The sequence below is a fragment of the Prionailurus bengalensis genome, chromosome X (genome assembly GCF_016509475.1).
Source record: "Prionailurus bengalensis isolate Pbe53 chromosome X, Fcat_Pben_1.1_paternal_pri, whole genome shotgun sequence".
Classification (NCBI taxonomy): domain Eukaryota; kingdom Metazoa; phylum Chordata; class Mammalia; order Carnivora; family Felidae; genus Prionailurus; species Prionailurus bengalensis.
Window position 1 is genome coordinate 102,917,835 of NC_057361.1, and position 24,663 is coordinate 102,942,497.

General features: G+C 37.7%; 1 protein-coding gene across 1 annotated transcript in view; it reads right to left on the reverse strand.

The window, feature by feature from the left end:
* The window catches only part of TENM1 (teneurin transmembrane protein 1), a 768,359-nt gene that overhangs the window by 242,852 nt on the left and 500,844 nt on the right, over positions 1-24,663 (reverse strand). Inside the window, exons 8-12 of the mRNA XM_043570666.1 lie at positions 14,808-15,007; positions 13,374-13,584; positions 8,218-8,319; positions 6,719-6,913; positions 3,405-3,605 (exon numbers count right to left, since the gene is read on the reverse strand). Coding sequence (XP_043426601.1) covers positions 3,405-3,605; positions 6,719-6,913; positions 8,218-8,319; positions 13,374-13,584; positions 14,808-15,007 — 909 coding nt within the window. The remainder of the gene's footprint in view (positions 1-3,404; positions 3,606-6,718; positions 6,914-8,217; positions 8,320-13,373; positions 13,585-14,807; positions 15,008-24,663) is intronic.

The following is a 24,663-nucleotide window of genomic DNA, read 5'->3' on the forward strand; positions in this document are numbered from 1 at the left end:
AAAAAAAAATTTATTTATTGGGGTGCCTGGGTGGCTCAGTAGGTTAAGCATCCAACTTCAGCTCAGGTCATGATCTCACAATTCATGGGTTCAAGCCCCACGTCGGGCTCTGTGCTGACAGCTCAGAGCCTGAAGCCTGCTTCGGATTCTGTGTCTCCATCTCTCTCTACCCCTCCCCTGCTTGTGTTCTTTCTGTCTCTCAAAAATAAATAAAAACATTTCATAAAAAGGTAAAAAATAAAATAAAATGTTTATTTATTTATTTTGAGGGTCAGGGAGGGGCAGAGAGAGAGAGAGACAGGGAGAGACAGAATCCCAAGCAGGCTCCGAGCTGTCAGCACAGAGCCCGACGTGAGCTTGAACTCACGAACCACGAGATCATGCCCTGAGCAGAAATCAAGTCTATTTAACTGACGCCAGCCACCCTCTGCGTGTGCTTGTTTGGTGTCAGCTGGTGGTGCCTCCTTTTACCTAGCGATTCAGGGTGGTTATCTTTGGCTCCTCTCTGTCCCTCATCTGCTGTGGTAACTCCTTTCTGGTATGTCTCCGCCTCGCTATTCTCGCAAGCGCGGTGTGTCAGCTCCAGCCCTCCCCAGCACTCCACTCCTGGGCAACTCTAATCATCACATCGTCCTTGTCCCTTAGGCCCCCAGGTCAGGCATCACCTCCTCTCCGGTTCCTGAAAGAGTGGTCTATCTCCCATGCAGTTTGTTGTAAACCACTTGGTGGCTTCCTACTGTGTCAAGGGGAAATGCAAATCCCTTAGCATGGTGTGTAAACCCAACTCCCTGTGTTCTAGCCCTGCCCCTGTCTCCTCTTGGATTTCTAGGCTGCAGCTATGCCCAAGGACTAGCAAACCCTCAGTCGTAGCATTTGCATTCATAGCTCTATTTCTTTAAGTTACTCCATCTGCCTGGAATGTTCTTTCCCCTCTTGTCCACGTGATGAACATGTGATCATCTTTCTAATGTGGATTCAAATGTTGACTCCTTCAAAGTCTTCCCTGACTATGGGGCCTCTTCTCACAGAAATACCCTACTGTCCCCTTTTTGTGTTCTGCAGCACAGTCCAATAATACTTTTTTTATACAGTGAATTAGGTCACAGGCCTCTAGAGGACAGGACAGGACAGGACAGGACAGGACAGTGGTTAGATGTACAGAACGTGAAGCCAGAATAGCTTATTAGCCCAAGTTCCGGCTCTATTACTTGTTATACGGATGACTTTGGGCAAGTTATTTAACCTCTCTGTGGCTCAGCTTCCTTGTTCGTAAAATGGGCACACTTATAGTACTTATCTCACAGAGTTGTTATGAAGATTAAACGAATATATGTACAACACCTAGAATATTGCCCATTAGGGGTGCCTGGGTTGCTCAGTCGGTTAAGCGTCCCAACTCTAGATATTGGCTCATGTCGTGATCTCATGGTTCTGTGCTGTCAGCGCAGAGCCTGCTTGGGATTCTCTCTCTCCCTCTCTGCCCTACCCACCCCTCCCAAAATGAGTAAATAAGCTGTAAAACAAAATTTAAAGAAGAGCGCCTATTACATAATAATTGTTATGTGAGTGTGTGCTTTAATAACAACACAAACGTTAATCTTATTTTAAATTCGAAGCTCCGGACATACTATATCTGACACATGAAGGAATGGAAGGTGGTCAATGACATGTAGCAAATAAATGAATAGTCAGCCTAGAGCCATACTATAAAGTCCCATAATACCCAATTACTTCCTTTTTGTAACCATCTTCTAGCTTGTTCTAAGTGTCTTTTCCGCTAGACTGGAAGCTCCTTTTGCCCAAGGACCACATCCATCTTGTTTGCCACCACATCCCCAGCACCAAGCACCATGACAAGCACGTAGCAGGCACACATGCATTTGCTAAGTATATAAATGAAGAATTTTAAGGTCTATAGTTTAGTTATTATTAGTTAAAATTTATCATTTTACCCATTTCTGAAAGTGTAAAATGCAATCCTCTCTCCCATATTACTTGTATGTGAGGCAACAAAATTTTGTACAGTAAAGTATTATGTTAGGCTTAATTCTCTTAACAGAGGGGCTTTCTCATTTCTTTACAGCACAGGTTTGGAGACTTTTTGGTTCATAAACTAATTCTGTGGTACAAAAAGTCCCACCGAGCTCCTAATCTTTCCCGTTTACCACATGTCATTTTACATTCTCAACAAAATTCACAGGCAGAGGTTCTGTAGGAGTTATTATTTGTTCATTCTACTCATTGAATGAGCACATGGTCCAAGGGTAAGAAAACAAAGTATAAAGAACTACCCATTATTTTTAGTTTAGGCAGAAAAACAAATCACGTACACAAATACCTACATCACGATGCCATTTTTACTGTCTAGCAATGCGTACGGTGGGATTTCAGAGGATCCTCTTGATGTGATCAGGAGAGGTTTTATAGAATAGCAAAAACTGTAGTTGGTCTTGGTGGGTGGGCTGGATTTTTTTTCTTTTTAAGTATATCCATTTATTCTGAGAGAGACTGAGAGAGCATGAGCAGGGGAGGGACAGAGAGAGGGAGAGAGGGAATCCCAAGCAGGATCCGCACTGACAGTGCCTAGCCCGACATGGAGCCTGAATGCATGAACCGTGAGAACTCGAGCCGAGATCAAGAGTCCGACGCTTAACCTACTGAGCTACCCAGGCACCCACGGGCTGGATTTTCCTAGGTTAGAAAGGTACCAGCATTCCCCACCGGGGAAAGGGCATGGAGAAAAGTGTGAACGTGGCATGCCCTGGGAAGGGGCAGAGCATACAGAGTACATTCACAGAAGGAGGGATTCATGCGAGGAGCAGAAGTAGAAGACAGGTTGGAGACAGAGGTTTGGGAGAATCTGTGGTGGGCTTTTAATAACAGGCTAGGATATCTGAAGTTTATTTCTAGACAGGGGAGACCTAGAGCTGATTTTAAGGTAAGGAATAGGAAAAGGAAAGCCAAGTCGTGGGAAGAGCAATTGGGTGGCAATATGGCAATGTATAAATAGAGTTCCTGAGCTAAGTTCTGTTTCTAAGTGATGGAACACCCAGTGGAAATACTCAGCAGATGACTAGAAGTGAAGGATTATTTGGGGGGAGATACAGCTTTGAAATAACCTGTATAGAACTGATGGTAGGAGGCTCAGGGAAAGACAAAACTGTGGGAGAATACAGAATGAGGACAGAGCTTCAAGTACAGACCTACAACGGAGAATACAAGGAGAAGCCCAGTAGCATGTTGCATATGAAAACCCAGTAAAATGCTAGCCTAGGAAATACTTGGAAGTCCTTTATGACCCATGAAGTCATACAACCCAGACTTTAACAAGTTCTACCTTAAGGCAAAGGCCAGTTAGAATTTGGGAGTGGAGGAAGGAAGAGAAGGAGGTAACTCCAGTGTACCTGTTGAACAGTCAGATCCAGTCCACTTGGGATCACAGCTACACACCCCAGTGTCCAGAAGAAAAGTCCCGTGTCCTGAGCACTGCTCTTGACATATAGGAAGTGGAGTTTCACAGTTGACTCCTCCCCAACCAGTAGAACAGTGACATTCTCCTTTTACGCAGATGCCATGGCTGGAACACATCGGGTCCAAGCAGTCTTCTGAAAGCCCCAAAAAAGGAGGAAAAAGGTTGAAAGTGAACAGGTGTTGCCTATATACTTTAGGATGATGAAACTGAGATACTCACACTTGATTTCCTAATACGTCATTAATACGGTATTAAATTAGGTAATAAAATGTCTCATACAAAGGCTGTATTCAAACCAGGAGATGATTAATACTTAAAAATATGTAGGGTATCATAAAGGTTGCATCCTAAAATTAGAAGACGAAGGAAACCACACATACATTGCTTAAAATTGTTACGCAAGGTGTAGTACTCCCACATAAATGGGTGGCTGCACCAGTGTGGGCTTTCAACAGGAATTCCTTGGCTTCGCAAGAAAGCCTAAGAATTTTGGGGAAGTCATTCCTTGTCTTTTCTGAAATTGGAATCCTAGCTCTGAGAATTGGCTTTCACTTGGTATGTCTAGAGTAGTGTGTGTGTGTGTGTGTGTGTGTGTGTATGCACATATTACATATAAATCAATATATAAAATATAGAAATATACTACACATATATGTCTACAAATATAAAATATATATAAAAATATTAAAACATAAAATATTAAAAATATTAAAACATTTTTTAGGCTTAGATTATTAGGTATTAGGTGAGCTGACTGCTGTTACATGAAATCATACAACATAATCAATTTATTATAATCTTTCATTAATTTCTCAGAATCACTGAAAATGCAACATTCTCAACAAAATTTTAAAAATTATTAAAAAAATTGTTTGTGTGGCCTCTCCTTCCATCAGGATGCCGTGACATAGTCTTTGATGATTTAGAATATCACAGATGCAATTCTATTTGTCTCTAATTCTGGGAGTCTGGAAATTTTTGAACACATTGTAACAAATGTATAAACTCTTAGAAGTAGATCCCTATACTTGCCTTGGGGAAAATTGTTTTGTGTTTTTAATTGAGGGGCCATTCCATGGGAAATGACAAGGTTGTTTCCAAATTTCTACTCTCTCGATACAATAAGATGAAACTAAAATGATTCCACATAATGAGGGGAGTATGCTTTGAATAAGTAATTCAAAAAGTATTCCAGCAATGAAACAGACTGATAAAACCTGCCTTCATTCATAAGACTGGTCTGGTCTCGTGTGTGGCTTTTGGTAATGGAACAGAGCTTAAGCATTGTTACAATTAGTGCTATTGTATTATAATTAGCCCATAACCTTAAGGTCATTAGCACAGTGCTTTAGTTCCTGAGCTAATCAGCAAATAAATACTAAAAGGTACATCTGATTTTATTTTGTTCATTATTTGGATCAAGAGGGAAAGTCTAAAAGTATAGAATATTTTTTAGAAGGAGGCTATTTTGTTACATTAAAACACAACAACTATAACAAACAAAATAATAGTGAACTTAGTTTGTTTTATTAAAAGTCCACCTTCAAGGAATACGTAAGTCATACTTAAATCAGAGGCACAAAGCCATATGTCTGAATGAGCCAGCAAGCAGCATACATGAATGAGATGAACTGGACGTAAGAAGCCAGTGTGTTGGGAGGGAACTGAGAGAAAGGTCCAGTTTAAAGGAAACCGCGGCTGCTTGGTTCCAGCTGATTATCGCCATGTGGGAACACAGGCCCATGGTTATCAGATTTTCCAGTTGCTCAAAAAAGACCAAAATGAGAGATTTTTATAGGACTCTTCTCTATTTTTAAATTTTGGCAAATAGATCACATGGGGGAAAAAAACCCCAATAAAAACACTACCACCACCACTGTTGTGTGACCTAAACACAACCCATCTATAAGCCCAGTTCAGCCTGTGAGTTTCTGGTCTATGACCTTTAACTTAAAACATTTTTTTTCTGCTGTATTTGACAAGCTTATACTGTTAAATATGGTGGGTATTCTTCCTTGCTATCTTGGTTATTCTACACATTTTCTTAGAGATCCCTAGAAGGGAAATTTAAGCTAAGTCCTTTTTCAAGTGCCTCCCAAATTTTGATCAGAAGGGTCTAAATTAATGAGGTTAAACATTTTCATGGAGAACTGTAGATGCTGTGAGGGGTATCATTGTTTGGGTGCACATGCATATGTCCATGTAACGTCTGAGTTTACAACTTAAACATAATGACTGCAGTTGGATAACCATAAAAACGATTTCCAGAGGTAACTCAGGAACTCTGGTGTCCTGTCCAGGCCCAATGCCATTCACTGGAACAGATATAATCTTCATGCCAAAATTCTACGATTGCTAACGGGAGGTGGAAAGCTAAACTCTTGGAGCGGAATGAGATTAAGCCCTTTAGAATGCTGTGTAATAGTCTTAATGAGCCATCTTTAAAAAGCAATTATAGTGCATTTTCAGCAGCCTCTTTCCTGAACAACAGTTGTGATGAGACCATCTCCCATGGTAATGGTTTAATATTATTTCTGAAATCAGTCTTATTTGAGGAATGTGGCATGAAAAAGGTCTGATTACTAGTAAACTTATTTTCCAATGCGTCTCTTTAGATGATGAAACTATTGCCATTTCAAAATATGTTTGTGCGTCGTGTGTGTAAAGGTTCCTTTGGAGTGAATTTTAATATAAAGCCACTGCCTTGAAACTCCTTAGTGGTCCGCTGGCTTCCTTAGGCATGGAGGTCAAGTTCTAGCATGAGGTATGTAAAAATAAATACTATAAAGCAATAATAATAATGGTAATTACAAATCGCTCCCAAAGAAAACATTCAATGAAATCATTCCAAATGTGCATCCATTATTATTTTTATCATGTGTTTTAAAGTAAGACATAGCCTAATGTACTGTGGAACAACGAAAGCAGTTGAATTAACACCTAATATCATCAATATGGAAATTCTCAAGTTATGAAGCAGTGTTAGAAATGGGGGGGGGGGAAACACCATTTTCATGACTGCTCTGCAAGTGTCCCAGATACAGCCCTGTGTTAATATTAGAGACTGTCTGAAGAGACATGAGTTCCCCAGACTCCAGCCCTCTTCTCCATGTACTAAAGACATATTGAACATTTACGGTTTGCAGAGACTACCTGCATCTCTACTAGATGCATCTCTACAGGATGACAGTTGCATAATTCAGTGAGAGAAAAGCCTGAAGCAATAGATTAAAATGGGGCTCTGACCTTCCTCGCATATTTCTCCTTTGTATCCTGGCACACAGATGCAGACTCCCATGATGCAGGTGCCGTGACCAAAGCACGTTGGGTCAATGCATTGCTCTTCTGGAACGTCGCACTCTGGCCCCTTCCAGCCATTTCGGCAGATACAGTGTCCTTTCTCGTATTCTCCATTCCCACCACACAGCACAGGGCACGAATCTGAAGGTTGGCAAATGAACTTGTAGTGTTCTCAAAATGCTTTTAAAATCTCCAAAGAGCAATCGTCTATTGATTCTTGTGTAATATTTCAGGCAAAAATTTGTACTATTTCTAACTTAGCCTTTAGTAAACACGCACATCCTTGCGATTACAAATAGAATTTTCCTCTTATGAGAGAGGAAAAAGGATAAGTTATGAAAATATCCTGCGTGAAGCAATTATTTCAAGTATGTGCTTTTCATTCCAACATACCGTTAAACAACTATTATTATTATTACTACTGTTATCATTATTTTAAACCAAGGTTTTATTTTTTCTCTTATGGCTTTTCTTCCTCAAACAGATGTACGCCACTTTTAGAAAGAAAAACCTGAAAATTTTAAAAACTGATAAACAGGGAGTATAAAATGTTATCTTTAAAAAGTCGTATATTTGGATACATTTATGCTGGACAGATGTCTACTCCCGTGACACCTGGTGCAGACCTTTATTAGAATACTTAAACTCTGCTTTGTCATTGTTGGCTCCCTATTAAAACTATGGGCTCCTTGAGGGCAGGGCCTGTATCTTCTGTCTTAGTCAATTTTTAATACCAGCCATCTTCTTCCTAATCCCCACATCCTCCAGATCTGTCATGCTCCCAGGAAGCCAGCAAGTGCTATAGAATTCTCAGCTGAGCAGAATTTAATCTAAGGGAATCTGAGTGGCTGGGAAACCTGAGATTAAAGTATTAGCAGACTGAGAACCATAAGAATACACTGAAAATGAGCAGAAAGCATCTCTACCATAGTAACTGTACGCATGGGGTGAAACGCAGTGTGATTTATCTAAAGCTTTTCGAGAATTAAACTACGGGCAAGTCGAGGAAACAGTAAAGTTTGCTGTTTCACTCGTGACTTGCCAGTCTTTACTTTCTAAGGCTCCTTATCGGTTTGCTGGTTGCCTATCCCTTCCCATTTACTCGGGTGTATATAAGCAGTTACAGACGACCCCGGTACAAATTCCACCCGTTCGGTAACTGCCTATCGCCCCTCTCTGAGGTTGTTTCTTGGCACAATAAGCTGGGATAACAGTAGATCCACGTCACCGGTTTCCAAAGGATGCATGATTCAGAAGAGGTAACAGAGTGTTTATAACAAACAGTCTGTGGCAGAATAAGTGCTCAGCTTTTGGTTGTGCTGGGGGGTTGGTGGTTTGCTGCTACTCCTACGGCCACTTCTCTTCCTCCTCTTATTGCTACTGATTCCGAGTTATCAAAAGACGTGTATATCCCCAAACCAATTGGAATAACAGAGCAACATTACCTCTCGCGCAGTCAGGCCCCAGAAATCCTGGGAAACAATGACAATGGCCAGAGATACACTCTCCATTTCCATTGCAATTGGTTGAACAGTCATCCATTATTTCTGTTAATAGAGAAAAAGGAAAGAAATGAGCAAACTTCCAGGATGTAGAGTCCTTAACTTTTTTTTTTTTTTAAATTGCAAGAACTCTGGGTCTATAACAATCTTGCCCTCTCCTGTCTTGGAGCACTTACTGTTTAAAATCAGATGCCAAAGATTTCTGTAAGATGTCACATGTAGTACCAAATTATTACAAGGGCCCTGGATTTGCTGAATTGGCTATTCAAGAGTGAAACTAAAAACCAACCTCATCTCTAAAGTGCATAAAGGGTCTAGATGAATTGTATTCTTATGAGATGTTCATGACAAAGCTAAAAATGTACTAGAATTATAGGATATTTCTCAAAAGCAAAATGGGCTTAAAAATGCAACCCAAAAGACTAAGTCTACTGTTTATTTTTCAAGTTTAGGTTGTAGCAAATAAAAAATTTCTTCTCTAGCACCTTAAAATGTTTAATCTACTATCTTGACAGCTTAAATATGATAATCAGTATTTCATTTTCATTAATAAGTGACAATGGAAGGCTTTTAAAGTAAGTGTTCATATTAAATTCACCACCACTAAAAGCATTAGAACCTAAGTATTTTGTTGAGAAATGCTTTCTTGACTGTAAATGCTTATCAGTTCTCTGCCACTAATTTCCCTTCAATCCATTCTTAGAGAAGAATAGGCTTCAAGGGAATTGAGAAGGCTTTAAAGGCACCCATAGGTAGTTCTGGTGACATAAAGATGTGCAGTGCGACAGAACTTTGATAAGTCTTGTGGTTAGTAATTTGGCTGAAAAGGTAGGAAGTTATACAAAAGTCAGGCTCTGACAATGACAAAAATTATTTCTAGTTTAAAATTGTATTTGAGTATAATAAAGTCAAATTCCAAGTCCATGAACTCTTATGGTATGTGTGCTTTCTTCTTTCAGTTTTTTTTTTTTTTTTAAATCATCTTCTCATTACTCTTTCTGGAAGTTTTCCATACTTAGCATTCTGGGATTCAGAGTTTTACGTTCTGGCCCATTAAACTCACACTTCTCGTATGTACCAGTTTTTCCTTTTCAATCCAAATTATCTACTTCATCTCGTTTCACTTGCATAAGCTATTTCCAATTAGAAGGAGATATTCTAGGAAGTGGTCTTGGCGTCTTCTACTCCGCTGTGAGAATTCATAATGAGGGCCGAGAAATAGCATTTCTTCAATTGTGGCCTTTTGACCACCTGGATCAGTAGATCACCCAAAACACTTACAATGTAGATGCCTAGGCTTCCCTCCAGACCTACTGAATCTGAAGGATGCAGCCCAGGAATCCACAGTCTAACAAAAACCTCAGGTGACCCTGCAGGTGGCTCACCTCATTAAGGCACTGAGAACCAATGCTTCAAATAGGAAACTTCCATAGTTAGAGAACTTCTGATCTAGACTTGGGGTTCGGCCTTGGGTAGAATAAAAGCCAAGAGGAAGAAAGTGGTATCTAGTTTTGGGGGGAATTCTTAGAAAGCCGAGAATGAATCCAGGGGCTGTGTGCATAGCCCCCTACTATCACTCAGAAGAGGTTCTTCTTGTCACCCCTGTGTGAATACATCAGATAGCTTTTTGCAGGTTTATGATAATCTGTTCTCTGATCCCTGTGCTAGAAAACTGAACAGGATAAGAAATTTATACGTGGCATTTGCTGAGCGACAACTGGTCTGACAGGAACGGAACGTTTGACAAAGAGCTAACCATTTTTAACTTCTTAAAACACTCGTTATTTTCATAAAATCATTAACTTCTTTAAAAGGTGCTGAAAAGGCACAGAGTTTTTTCCATTCAAAGACGGAACAATTACGTCTCCAGTTTCTATTTAATCTATGTTTCTTGTGCCAAGCGATAGTGGCAGTTCTTAAATCTACATTTGGATTTCCCCTGCCCTGGATGGTTAATAGGAGGTCATGGAGGAAGCTTTCAAAGGCAAATATAGTTGAATTTAATTTCACACCAGCTCCTATTGACAACCTTATGCAAGCAGCCTTGTGGGAATGTAGCTATTGTAGAAAAAATGTTTAATAAAGTTTGCTATCAAAATAAATAAAAATCCCTACATCTTATTGACTTATCTAAGATCTGTCTCTGGGCCCACACTGCCGCACAGAACTTAACACCAGCAATGCAAATGAGAAGAGAAGGCAATATAGGGAGGATCTGGAAGCTGCCACCTCCACTGGGTATCAAAGAGACACTAGGACAGCCCAGGGAATCTAGGAGGAGGATGGCTAGAGCAGGAACACATAAGTAACTCGTGATGAGAAATAATGTGTTTTTCTATTTATGTTGGCTTCCATGAAATTTTGCCTTCTATCCTTTTTAAAGTTTATTTTTATTTATTTATTTATTGAGAGAGAGAGAGAGAGAGAGAGACAGACAGACAGACAGAGGGGAGGGGGAGAGAGAGAGGGACACAGAATCCGAAGCAGGGTCTGCACCGTCAGCATAGAGCCTCATGTGAGGCTCGAACTCACGAACTGTGATATCATGACCTGAGCCGAAATCAAGAGTCAGATGCTTAACTGTTTGAGCCACCCAGGTGCCTCTTGCCTTCTATCTTTTTAATCTTCCTTCAGAATCACTTCCTCAACTGCAGTTCATTAGAGTTGAGAATGATTTTAAAGTTCTATGCATAAAACTCTACTTTTATTCTAGAGTCTAGAGCCCCTCGATATCTGCATCTGCACTGATGATGGGTTTTGCTCCTGGCAGGTTTTATTATGGGAGAAACTAAAGGTAATGGATAATCTGATGGAATGATTACGGCCTGAAGGGCATGGGCTTTGGAGTCAGACATACTTGGTTGTCTCAAATCTCAATTTTGCCACTTGTTGGCTGTGAGACTCTATCAGATTATTTACTCATTTCAAGCCTCCATTTCCTTATTTATTATATAAATATCACTACACCTATGCTATCAGTGTTGTGAAGGGAATCAAACAAGATTATTGAATGTAAATCATTTGGTACAGTGTTTGGGGGCAGAATGGCACTCCATAAGTGGTACATATTATCATGTTATAGAGCAGGTTGGCTGAGATTAGGGGATATTGACAACTCTGTCTATACTACTGGAAAATAACATATATTAATATAGGCCTGTGGCTAGCCTATATTAGTCATTCAATAAATGCTTATTGCTAATATTGTCTTGATCCTTATTAGTAGTGGACCAAATAGAGTTCAGATCAATCAACCGATTCTAACATCATGAAATAGAGAACGAACAGCTAAGAACAGCATTTAGCGCAGTCAAATTGATACAAAGCTTAAATTGTTTAATCAAATATATTAGCCTCTCTTTACTGCAGTTAAATTATAAAAACATAAAAAAATTAATGGGGAGCATTTAGAGCAAATAACTTAATACTTGTGATTTTTTTTCAGAAATTTACTTGGATTCTCTTTAAGTGGAATTGCAGAAGTGTTTCTGTTACTTCTAATCGTAAAAACACAATGGATGGGTGGCTCAGTCGGTTGATCGTCCGATTTTGGCTCAGGTCATGATATCACGGTCTGTGAGTTCAAGCCCCGCGTCGGGCTCTGTGCTGACAGCTCAGAGCCCGGAGCCTGCTTCGGATTCTGTGTCTCCCTCTCTCTCGGACCCTCCCCTGTTCATGCTCTGTCTCTGTCTCAAAAATAAATAAACATTTAAAAAAAAATTAAAAACACAACAGAAAAGTAGAAAAAAACGTGACTTGCATAAGGAAGAAGCAAATACTTTGTTGCATATGAAACTGACAGCGTGATATCTGGATAATAGGAATTGTATCTCAAAGATTAGCTTTTTTTTGGGAGGAAGTAAGGGACAGGAAAAAACTTCAAGCATGTTTCTGGGTCTATTGATTTTTGAAAGGTTAATAGTTGGGTTAGTGTTTTAACTTGAGCTTACTGGTAAGGATAACAGGAAGAGAGAAAATCTTCACAAATATTTTAGATCTTCTAACTGTTTGATTTCTTAGGAGGAACTCAACTTCCCATGACTCATTGGCATCTGCATTACCAAAATTGGGCCTTGATAGAAAAACAATATCATGAAAGGTACATCTATTAAATCTGCTCCATTGAGTCTGTTAACGTTGCAAAAATGTGTCAGGACTTCAATTTTTTCCTAATTTCACAAAGACGCTGTGTTTTGAAGATGTAAAATCTGTGGAGTTTTTCTCCAGGGGAAAAAAAAATAATAGGTGTATTTTTATAGTCTGATTACTTTAGAGGAAAGTTTTTGTTAATATTATGGCTGGAATACCATTTTCTACTGGGTCAAGGTCTTCAGCATCAAGTAAAAATAGAACATAATTGTTATAAAGAGCAGATGGTATGTCTATTAACAGTCAACACATCTTCCTAAACATATGGTTGAACAGGTTAACTAAAGGATAAAGTGGTGAGAGTTGGATAGAAAACGGACAGCTGTAAAATATTTTTCCTTCTTTTAAAAGACATGTGTGTTAGGAAGATTCACACAATAAAATACTATGTCTATGAGATGTTTCCCCTCGGGGCTAAAAAATTCCAAAAGAAAGAGCTATGAGTGGTCCAAGTTATTATCCTTAAGACCCTTCTCTGAATACTCGTAGGTTTTTGAAGCCTTAATGGTTCTAGAATCGGTTGTTCTAAAGAAGAGCTGGACTGGTGCTAGTTTCTCCATTTTAAAAGGTATTTATTTGCTTTGTCTTTTCTAATGGATCTTGAATGAACAGAGATTCTCTTGCTTATTCCCTTTGTCACTGAAGTTGTTCATCTATGCAGCCTTGGTAATAATATTTTCCAGGTAACTATTCCTGTCGAAAATACATAAAAAGGTACATGGCAAGTATCCTACAAAGCAGCAAATAATGGAGCATTTAGAAAACCTTAATCAGCATTTAAACAACATTAATGACAACAATAATATAAGCCTTTCTCGTAGTGACCTATCTTGAATAAGGACTTTAAGGCAGAATGAACGATGGGTTGAAATGACATCTGTATCACTTTAATCACTGCTGTCTTTCTAGAATTATACTGTCAATTCAAAATAATAGTCAAGGCAGCTTACCAATTGCTGTAGTTAACACGAATACTTGCTCCATCTTTTTTCCATCATTATAGAATGCCAGATACCAAGGCCCTTGGTCCATATACTCTATGAAACCTGTCTCCTGCAGTGAGGTTAAGATCAGGTTCCGAGGGGAGTGTTGGGTATCGTCAGAGCCCTTGGAGTCCTGCTTGACCAGCTGTTTTCCATCCATCAATTTTACAAAGTCGAACTGGAACAGATACACGCAAATCTGAGCCACTACTTCTACTTCTAGACTAACGAACATCTCTAACTTCAACTGCTCTCTTCCACACTTCTTTGCTTTGAAAGAGGAAGTTACTCATTCTTAATTATACTTAAACACAAAAGTATTTTATTAATTCTGAAAAACCCACTATATTTATAAATGTTATAAAATACCTTTCAGTTTTGGAGTATTCAAAATAATTGTCTAAACATAAATAAACCAAGAAATAGAAAAAAATTGTATTTGGCACTATGCGAGAGAATCTTGATATTTTACTAAAGTATCAGAAGATACTTGAAACCACACATTCCCCTCAAAAAAGTTATCATGATCTTCTCTACAAATTTAAGAGTTTTACAGTTTTTAAAACAAATAAACAGTCAAAAATTTGAGGACATTCGTAATTTACTACCTTTGTGGTAGCTTATTTAAATATTCAAAGAACCCCCTTCTTTTCCCCCCTAATCAGTGGACAAGCACATGGCACACATTTCCTTGGGCATTTTAAGAGTCACATTTGAATGGCATTCTAATTCCCTGCCTATTCCCATCCAGAAGGTAAGATTTGGACTATGGTCGTATCTGTTGGAAAAAAAAAAAAAGCAATCCCCTGATGGTTATGATTCCTTACGCTACTTCTTAGACGGAGCAAGGCCCCAAATGGGTTCGTGCAAGAAAGAGATAAGGGGGAAAAATGAGAGAAATGAGGTGGTTAGCGTTTATAGAAGGGCTTTCTAAACCACAGAAGATTTACGTATTTGAGTTATTATTAACAGTAACAAGAAAAAATTTCTACCCATAAGATAAAACCTGCCTTTTAGACTCATTTCCCTTATTGATTTGCATTCTTCATCGGGACAAGGGGTCAAGACCATATGGGGCAGCGAAGGAGGTGTGGTCCCAAAAGCTAAGTAAGATGAGGGGGCCGGGATGGCTCATGATCATCTTATTCCAGGAAACAGAATTCAAATTTCAAGAATATTTTCTTAAACTTCCTTTTCTGAATCTGCTCTGCTAAATGCTATTGCATATTTCTCAGTCATTTTTGTTTTCATTCGTTTGAGTGTGATTATTCTGGATATTTGCTCATTACAAAAACTGTCTGCCTTCACCTTTGATTCTCACATACTTTGCAAGTCACAAACCCTGAACTGTTCATCCCACCACCCACCAAAGGGTCAAGAAACACCTATAACATCAAATACCTGAGTGTGTGTAGGTGGAATGTTTCTTCTGCCATAAATTCCCAGCAGAGAGTCCTTGGCTAAAGAAATATTGAATTTCAGATATATAGGATGGTGGATAGTAATCTGGAAACGCCAGAATAAGCCAGGTGGAATGGTCTGCATGACTTGTGCACCAATGTCAACTTCTCCGGTGTCTATCGCCCGTCCCTTCTGAAACACTGGTTTTAAAGGTAAAGAAAATTACAGATAATATTAATCGTCATTTATAAAGCGGTGATTTTTAGTTTTTCAGGACAAAAATATCAAAATGACTTACTAAGGTCTTTTTTCCACCACCCTACCCATATTTCAGGGCTTTACACAAATGATCTTCCAAGAAGACTTTCCTAACCAACCACTATACCAGTATCTCCCTTCTCTTGCATTACTGTTACATTTATTTCCATAACTTGATTCATTTTAATCATTATTAAATGGTTAAATTTAAATGGTTAAATGCAGGCAATACAAAGATGAGCAAGATGAGCTTCTTGCTCTCAAGGAGCTCTGAATATAAGAGAAGAAATAGGACAAATGCACAAATAACCATGTTGTAAAGGAAAATAAATGATTTGGGTATTCAAAGGAGTAAGGAGTATTTGATTGGAGGATACTCCTCATTCCTAGCAGTCTCTATGCCCTTTATCTTCCTTTATTTTTCTTCTTAGTACTTACATCCCTAACATACCACATGTTTTACTTGTTTATTGTTTATTGCCTATTTTCTCCCAAGAGAATATAAGCTCCATGAGGCTGTGGCTGTTTTGTTCATTGCTTTATCCCCAGTAACTAGAAGAATGTATGCAAATAGTATGTGATCCATACATATTTATTCAATGAGTGAATGAATGAATGAATGAATGATTTAGAAAAGGGTACTTATGGGAAGTAGTATTGAAGATGGGCCTTAAAGGGAAGAGAAGATTTCAACAGAGCTGTTGACAAGAATTTTCCACATGAAAGGAATACTTTGTACCAAAAAAAAAAAGAGGAGAGTCATTAAAGGTTTTTGAGAAGAAGGGAGATATTTGGATACACTAGAAAAACTAATCTTGAGGCAGAAGGTAGAATGATTTAGAGGTGGAAACACAAGGATGATAGAGAATTATGGAACAATAATTCAGGTGAAATGACCTAAAGATCTAAATTTACAGTGGGCTCAACAGTTCACGTGGAATAAGTACAGTCCAGTCACCTGTAAAATAAACAAGTGGGGCTACACCAAACTAAAGAGCTCTGTACAGCAAAAGAAACAAATAAATTGAAAAGGCCATCTACAGAATGGGAGAAAATTACCTGCAAACCATATATCTAATAAGGGATTACTATCCAAAACACACAAAGAATTCATACAACTCCATAGTAAAAAAAAAAAAAAAAGCAAATAATCCAACTCAATAGCAAAATAGCAAATAATCCAATGTAAAAATGGGCAAAGGACTTGAACACACATTTTTCCAAAAAAGGCCAATAGGTATATGAAAAGGTACTCAACATCACTAATCATTGGGGAAATGCAAATCAAAAACCACAATGAGATAGCACCTCATACCCGTTTGGTTGACTAGTATCAAAAGATAAGAAATAACAAATGTTGGTAAGGATATGGAGAAAAGGGAACGCTTATATGCCATTGGTGGGTATGCAATAATGGTACAGGCATTTTGGAAAGCAGTACAGTGGTTCCTCAAAAAAATAGAACTACCATACGATACAGCAATCGAACTTCTGTGTATATATGGAAAGGAACTGAAATCAGGATCCTGAAGACGTTATCTACACAGCCACATTCACTGTAGCATTATTCATAATAGCCAAGATATGGAAACAATCTAAATATCCTTTGATGGATGAATGGATAAAGAAAATGTGATACACACACACACACACACACACACACACACACACACACTACTCCATTGTGTGTATATATGTATGTGCATATACACACACAGGCAATGAAATATTATTAAGCCACAAAAAAGAAGGAAGTGCTCCCAATTGCAAAAATATGGATGAAGCTGGAGGGCATTATGCTAAGTAAAATAAGCAAGACAGAGAAAGTCAAATTCTATATGATATCACTTATGCGTGGAATCTAGAAAAGAATAAAAGCCAATCTCATAGAAACAGAGACTAGAATGGTTGCCAGGGCTGGAGGGAGGGGGTAACAGGGTGATGTAGGTCAAAGGATACAAATTTTCAGTTATAAGCAGGAGCTCTGACAATCTGACATAGAGCATGGCGACTGTAGTTAACAAGATGGTATTACACACTTGAAAGTTGCTGAGAGTAGATCTTAAGCATTCTTACCACACCAAAAAAGTTAACTATGTGAGTGTGAGGTGATGGATGTGTTAATTATCCTGACCTGTTTGATCATTTCCACATTGTATGTGTATATGAAATCATCACATTGTCTACTTTAAATATATACAACTATATTTGTCAATTCTTCCTCAATAAAGTTAAAAAAATCACATATTATTGAAGAAGTATAAAACCGGGTTATCCTAAAGAATGATACAAATATCAATGAACTTCAGATTACTCTACATTTTAAAAATCTTATTGTACTTTCAAGCGTAAATACTAAAAAAATAAAAATTTATTTTTCACACTAGCATAGAGAAAATAACATGGAGATAAAAAATAACTTATCTAAACTAAGGCAAGACAGGGAAGGCACAGACTAGATGGATCAATCGGAAAACATAAAGAAGATGGAAGATAAATTATAAAAAATAAAGAGCAATGAACTAAATGCTTGTGTCACAAGGGAAGAGTCATCACTCTGAATTAAAAAGTAAAATTTAAAGACTTTTTTTTTTACCAAAAGTCAAAAGTATATATAAAATATAAAGAGACTTATTTATAATAATAAAAGTTATTTTCTCAGGAAGAAGAAAAAAAGAAAGAAGACAATATAAAGGAAGATTCTAGAGCAGCGCTTCTCAAACTTGAATGTGCTTAAGAAGGGCGTCTTTTTAAAATGCAGTTATGATAAAGTAGGTCTGAGGTCGGATATTTCTCACAAGTTCCCAAGTAATGCCCGTGTTGCATGGTACACAGCATACACACTGAGAAGCAAGGTTGTTAGGACACTGGGACACTAGGTATGGGGGCTGAGGGAGGGTCAAAACTTACTCCATGGTTGTGAGTTTGGGTGACTCAGACAATGCCAGTAGCAAATACAAGAAGCCTAAAAGGAGCTAGTTAGTGTGAGAGGGTGCTGAGTTTGGACAAGAAGGTCTTTATTATTTATTTCCAAATTTTCTAATTATTTCTGAGGTACTCTATTACTATATGCTTCTGTGGAATTCTCTGTTGAGTGGAGGGGGGAGGGAAGGGATAGAAGAGGAGGGGCAAGAATTAGTTTGCCTTGACTCTAAGCCACAGGATTGCACCTCAGGGGGGAATTCAATTTGGCCTCTTTCCACACGGCCTTTATATTTTTCAGCCATCAACTCTTTCTCCACACCAAACACAGTTTAAAAACACACATGGTCTCTGTCCTTTGTGTTCACTTGCTATAAAATTAACAGCCCATTAAGAAACACACCTGCAGTGGCTTTATTCAGAGGCCAATGCCTTGCAGCTTTTAACTCCCTAAAACACCTCCATTATTGCTTTTTGTGTTAAGGCCAAGAGTAATAACTATTTTAAGAATGTTCACTGTTAACTGTTAATAATAGATTTCAAATGCAATTTTGAACATAATTATGTATTACAGGACACATAATTTTGTGGAATTGACATTTATAATAAAATATGCCCTTTGAGATGATAAATCACCAACTGAGGACCTTATTTTTCATTGAAAGTTACTTTTTCCCATGTGAGACAGAACAGTCTTGTCCCCAAAGGGTTGATTATACATTTAACTCCTAAGGTCCCGGAGCTGACAAATGTCTTGAAAGAGCAGACAATTAATAGACCGTGTTTATGTGGATACTTCCACTTTCAACTTAATGTTCAGTTGGTTCAACTGCCATCCTCATCAGGGGCTCTTATCACTTCTTAAAATGCATCATTTGGTTGTGCAAACAATATTATAAATATAAAATAATTTAAAATTAGGTTTGACAAACACTATTTTAACGGTGCTATGAATGACCTTTAATGAATGCAGACGCGGTCATTAAAAAAAAATCAGGGCAAAACTGGCTGATGGACATTAACCTTTATATACGAGCCTTACCAAATGCTACACCGTGTTTCCCTTCTGCACTTTATAGCATCATATACTGCATAATGAGGCTACTTAAATGTTATTCACTAAATCAAAAGAAACTCATGAAGTCGTGTTGTTGGAGTTTCCCAGTTCCTAGCACTAGTAAATATCTGAAGCATATATGCTAAGTCATTTATAAAAAATGATTTTAAAAGATGGTCTTACTCTTTGAGATCCTGCATCAGAGTTAAAACAAGATAGATGAAGAGACATGACAACATGAATGAACATGTGGACTATAATTTAAATAAAAATAGCAAAGCAAGCGAGTTGCAGCAATTTGGTGTCGAAGAGAAATTCTCACAGCTTGCAAATGGAAAATTTCTCAACCTCTAACCTTTAGAGTTGAGTGCATCAGAAAGGAAGACATCTCCCTGTTAGCAATCTACATCACTAAACAACCTGCTCCATTTTATCTTCTCTCAAAATTTGTTATGGGTTATGATGTAGTGATTATTAGTCAATTTTTCTTAATTTTTTTCTTAATGTAGTTCAAAGGGGGAAGCGAAAGAGAAGAAAATTACATGCAGGCAAACAATATGTGATGTGATTTCCTAAAAACATTCTGCACCAATATAAGTAAGTGGGGTAGGTGTGGTCAAACTTAACATTGACCCTGATCCTTCAGTTGCGAAGTATCAGCAGCAGAGTTAAAATGTGGCACTCAGGTATGGTTTTTATAATAATTCATGTTTTAATTGTCGTTTAACCAGTTACACTCCTACAGCATATCGGAAGGTCTAGGAAGACCAAACTCTCCAGTAACAGAACACGCCCTTGCACAAATCCAAGAGCAAGTGCAGGCTGCCATGGATCATATCAAACTGTGCAGTACTGTACTTATCACAGTCTCACCAATATCCACCAATTTAGTTTGAGCTAAACACTCTCTTTATAGGTTGCAACACAGGCATCAACTGCTGAGTGGTAAAAAACAATGGCAGATAGGCCGTGTTGAAGAATGGCAAGCTAACTGATGGTTGCTTAGTTCAAAACGAAAAGGTCAAGCTACCTGGAAGGTAAATACACAGGCCTGGTGACAGACACCATGTGCAGTGGCTCTACCGACTAAACTAAGGCTTCATTATATCTGGACTCAGACATATACCTGAATACTAATAACATAATTACTAACAAAATCATCCTTATAAGACAGGGGTAAGTGACTATATTCTGGACATACACAAGTATTTATTTTTTCTACTTAATGCAGCTAGACCGGGCTTAATGATTCTGCACAAAACTCAGTGAAACATTAGTAGAAGACACTGACACGTGGTCACTAAAAGGATTCCAATACCAGGTCCTCATGTAAAAATGACTAGGTTAAAGGCTGTGGTATTGTCCGTAACGGCAATCTTAGTAGTCTTTTAAAGGCATTTGCAAATTCCATAAAAGCTATCTAAGCTAAGAAGATACTGCTTTATTAACTGAAGGGAATGCTGTCCAAAGGCACGTAAAAGAAATATGCCTTAAGATCATAGTTGCCTTTCATTTCAGCCAATAGCACATTCAAAGTCTTCAAAAGACATCAATAAATGCTTTTGGGTGGTCTTTCACCTGAATTAGTCCTAGAATGTGGTTCACAGCTTAAGTGCCATCTTCTTTTTGCTCCTTCAAACATAATAATTATTTCATAGTAACAAATCTTTGTGAAATTTAGAGAATCCGTGCTTCAAACAAATTGGGGGTGTGAAATCAAGCCCTAATCCCTATGATCAAAAGCCGTGAAGAAATCTAAAGGGGACAGTGAAAACTTACCCTACCCTTTCCATCTAAGTAACTTTGTATGATTCTCCTTATATGAACCATTGAAGAAAAATACGTATTCAACTCTTAATTCTTCAGGGACAGATTTTCCAGGTTGTGTATTACACATGCTTTTTATATTGGTTCTATAACCCAGGAGTAGGTAGGAGAAAAAAAAAAGGAAGAATGAACCTTGTATACATAGTAGGCACTTGGTAAATACTGTTTGGATGAATTAATAAAATAGTAATCTTAATAATTTATTTAGTAATGTTGATCACTTATTTTGACATTTTGGTACAAGGGTTAGTGGAAGAACTGAAACTATCGCCACATGGAACCCTTTAGGAATTAACTGTGAATAAAATATGTTTAGAAATAAAATACCCCCACCTTCCTGATACTGATAACAGATAGCTGATCGTGTGGAAAAGTCCATTAACGAATATTACACTTGAGAAATACATTAGTGTGTAAGTGTAAACATTATGTTCAGAAACTGAGACTTTACATTCCAGGACAGTAGCTCATCTAGTATTACATACACCTTCTCAGACAGAAGTGAAATGGTATTGTTAAAATCCCACCATTAATTAAAGGACTAATTTTGAATTGCATTCTGACTCTGTATATCTGTTTGTTGAACATATTATCACTTAAGAGACATAATTCTCTTTGCACAAGTATTTCTTTAAATTTTGTCACAAGATTTCCACTTTTCCTAAAAAATTTCACAGTTTTTCTGGTGTGTTATAATGACCACTAAGTGGTATTCACAAACATTGGTTTCCAATTTTCTGGCTCTCCTGACATGGTATACAATCTCATATACTGAAACACAAATTATGTTTGTAGAACAGTATGTTGATTATTACCAATAGTACACGGAGTAGCCAATCTCTTTGAATTTCTTCAGTGAAAACTAGAATATGAAACTCAAATTTATCACCACATATTACATATTCAAACATTTACTCAGAGTCATGGGTTAGCATGGTATAAAATACCTCCTTAAAAGAAAATAATATTCCCATTAGCAACAAAAAAAACCCCATATTCAAAGCTTAATGAATAAATATGGAAACATGCACTGAAAAGTCAAAAAAGGAAATTAAAAGAAAGGGTTTCCACTTATATATAATATCAAAAAGAATAAAAACCAGGGATGAATTTAACAAAAAAACTTGTAAGACTTGTACCCTGAGAAATACAAAACATCATTGAAAGAAACTGAAGAAGATCTAAATACATGGAAACACATCCATATTCATGGATTACAAGATTTACTATTGTTAAAATGGCAATACTTCCTAAACTGATCTGCAGATTCAATGCAATCCCCATGAAGATTCTAAGTCCCATCCTGATGGCCAACCGACACATGAAAAAATGCTCCACATCACTCATCATCAGGGAAATACAAATCAAAACCACAATGAGATACCACCTTACACCTGTCACAATGGCTAACATGAACAACGCAGGCAACAACAGATGTTGGCGAGGATGCGGAGAAAGAGGATCTCTTTTGCATTGTTGGTGGCAATACAAGCTGGTGCAGCCACTCTGGAAAACAGTATGGAGGTTCCTCAAAAAACTAAAAATAGAACTACCCTACAACCCAGCAATTGCACTTGTAGGCATTAATCCAAGGGATACAGGTGTGCTGTTTCGAAGGGACACATGCACCCCCATGTTTATAGCAGCACTATCAACAATAGCCAAAGTATGGAAAGAGCCCAAATGTCCATTGATGGATGAAGGGATAAAGAATATGTAGTATATATAGACAATGGAGTATTACTCAGCACTCAAAAAGAATGAAATCTTGCCATTTGCAACTACATGGATGGAACTGGAGGGTGTTATGCTAAGTGAAATTAATTATTCAGAGAAAGACATAAATCATATGATTTCACTCATATGAGGACTTTAAGAGACAAAACAGATGAACATAAGGGAAGGGAAACAAAAATCACATTAAAATAGGGAAGGGGACAAAACAGAAGAGACTCATAAATATGGAGAACAAACTGAGGGTTGCTGGAAGAGTTGTGGGAGGGGGAATGGGCTAAATGGGTAAGGGGCATTAAGGAATCTACTCCTGAAATCATCGTTTCACTATGCTAACTAATTTGGATGTAAATTTTAAAAAATAAAAAATAAAATTAAAAAAAAAAAAGATTCTAAGTCCCATTTTCCAGAAGTACACAAGCTGAACTAAAATTCATGTGGAAATTCAAGGAACCCAGAATAACTAAAGCCATCTGTGAAAAAAAATAGGAAAATATTAGAGGCCTCACACTTCCTGATTTCAAAATTTATTACAGGTACAGTAATGGTACTGGTATTACGGCAGACATATTGATCAATGGGACAGAATTGAGAGTCATGAAATAAAATATCACATTTATGGTCAACCTAATTGCAACAAGGGCACCAAGACAATTCAATGGGGGAAAGAACAGCCTTTTCAACAAGTGGTGAGGGACAAGTGGATATCCACAAGCAAAAGAGGGAAGTTAAATGGCTCCGTCACACCATATACAAAAATTAACTCAAAATGGATCAAATATCTACATTTAAGAACTAAACTTATAAAATTCTCAGATGAAAACACAGGGGTGAATCTCTCTGACCTTGGATTTGGCAATAGTTTCTTAGATATGATATCAAAAGCACATATAACAAAAAACAAAATAGATACATTTGACTTCATCAAAATTAAAAACTTCTGTGCTTCAAAGGACACCATCAAGAAAGTGAATAAACTGCCTACAGAAAGTGAAAAAATATTTTCAAATCATATATTGGATAAGAGACTTGTATCTGGAATATGTTAAGAAACCTTACAAACTCATCAATAAAAAACTAAATAAACCAATTGAAAAACAGGCCAAGGATCTGAATAGATCTTTCTCCAAAGAATGGCCAATGAACACAGGAAAAGAGGCTCAATATCATTAGGACACGCAAGTTAAAAGCACAATGAGATACCACTTCATACTCACTAAGACAGCTAAAATTAAAACGATAGACAAAACGTGGAGAAACTGGCATCCTTTTACCAGTGACTCCCTCAAAAAAACTGAAAACAGGTGTTCTGACAAAAACTTGTACATGAATGTTTATAGCAGCATTATTCATAATAGCCAAAAAAGTGAAAATCCACAAGAGGTCCATCACTTGTTGAGTTGATAAACAAAATATGGTATAGTCCTACAGTGGAATATTATTCAACCATACAAAGGAATTAAGTATTGGTACATGCTACAACATGGACAAAGTCTGAAAACACTGTGTTAACTGAAAGAAGCCAGACACAGAAGACTACACATTATATGATTCCATTTATATAAAATGTACACATAGGCAAATCTATAAAACCAGGATTAGTGGTTGCCAGGGGCTGGGGAGAAGTGCGGATATGGAGTAACTGCCAATGCCTACGAGGTTTCTTTTCGGTGTTCGAGGAATTAGAAAATGTTCTAGACTTAAACAGTGATGATGGTTACACAACTCTGAACATGCTAAGAATCACCGAGTCGCACACTTTGAATCGGTGAATTATACAGTATGTAAATTGTAGCTCAATAAAGCTCTTTCAGAAAATATGGTTATAAGTCATAAATTGGCATGCACAGCCTACACACACATACACACAAACTATCACAAAGTGTCATAAGAGTTTTGATGCGTTTCCAGGTGGTTTTGGAGGGTCATCTGCTACAGAGAAGCTGAACTGTCTCCTGGCCAGTATTTTAGAACACGTAACTGGTAGTACACCACAGGGATGCCTATTTCCTATATTTTTATACAATGTTAGATGTTGGGTATATGTAGGTTATTATG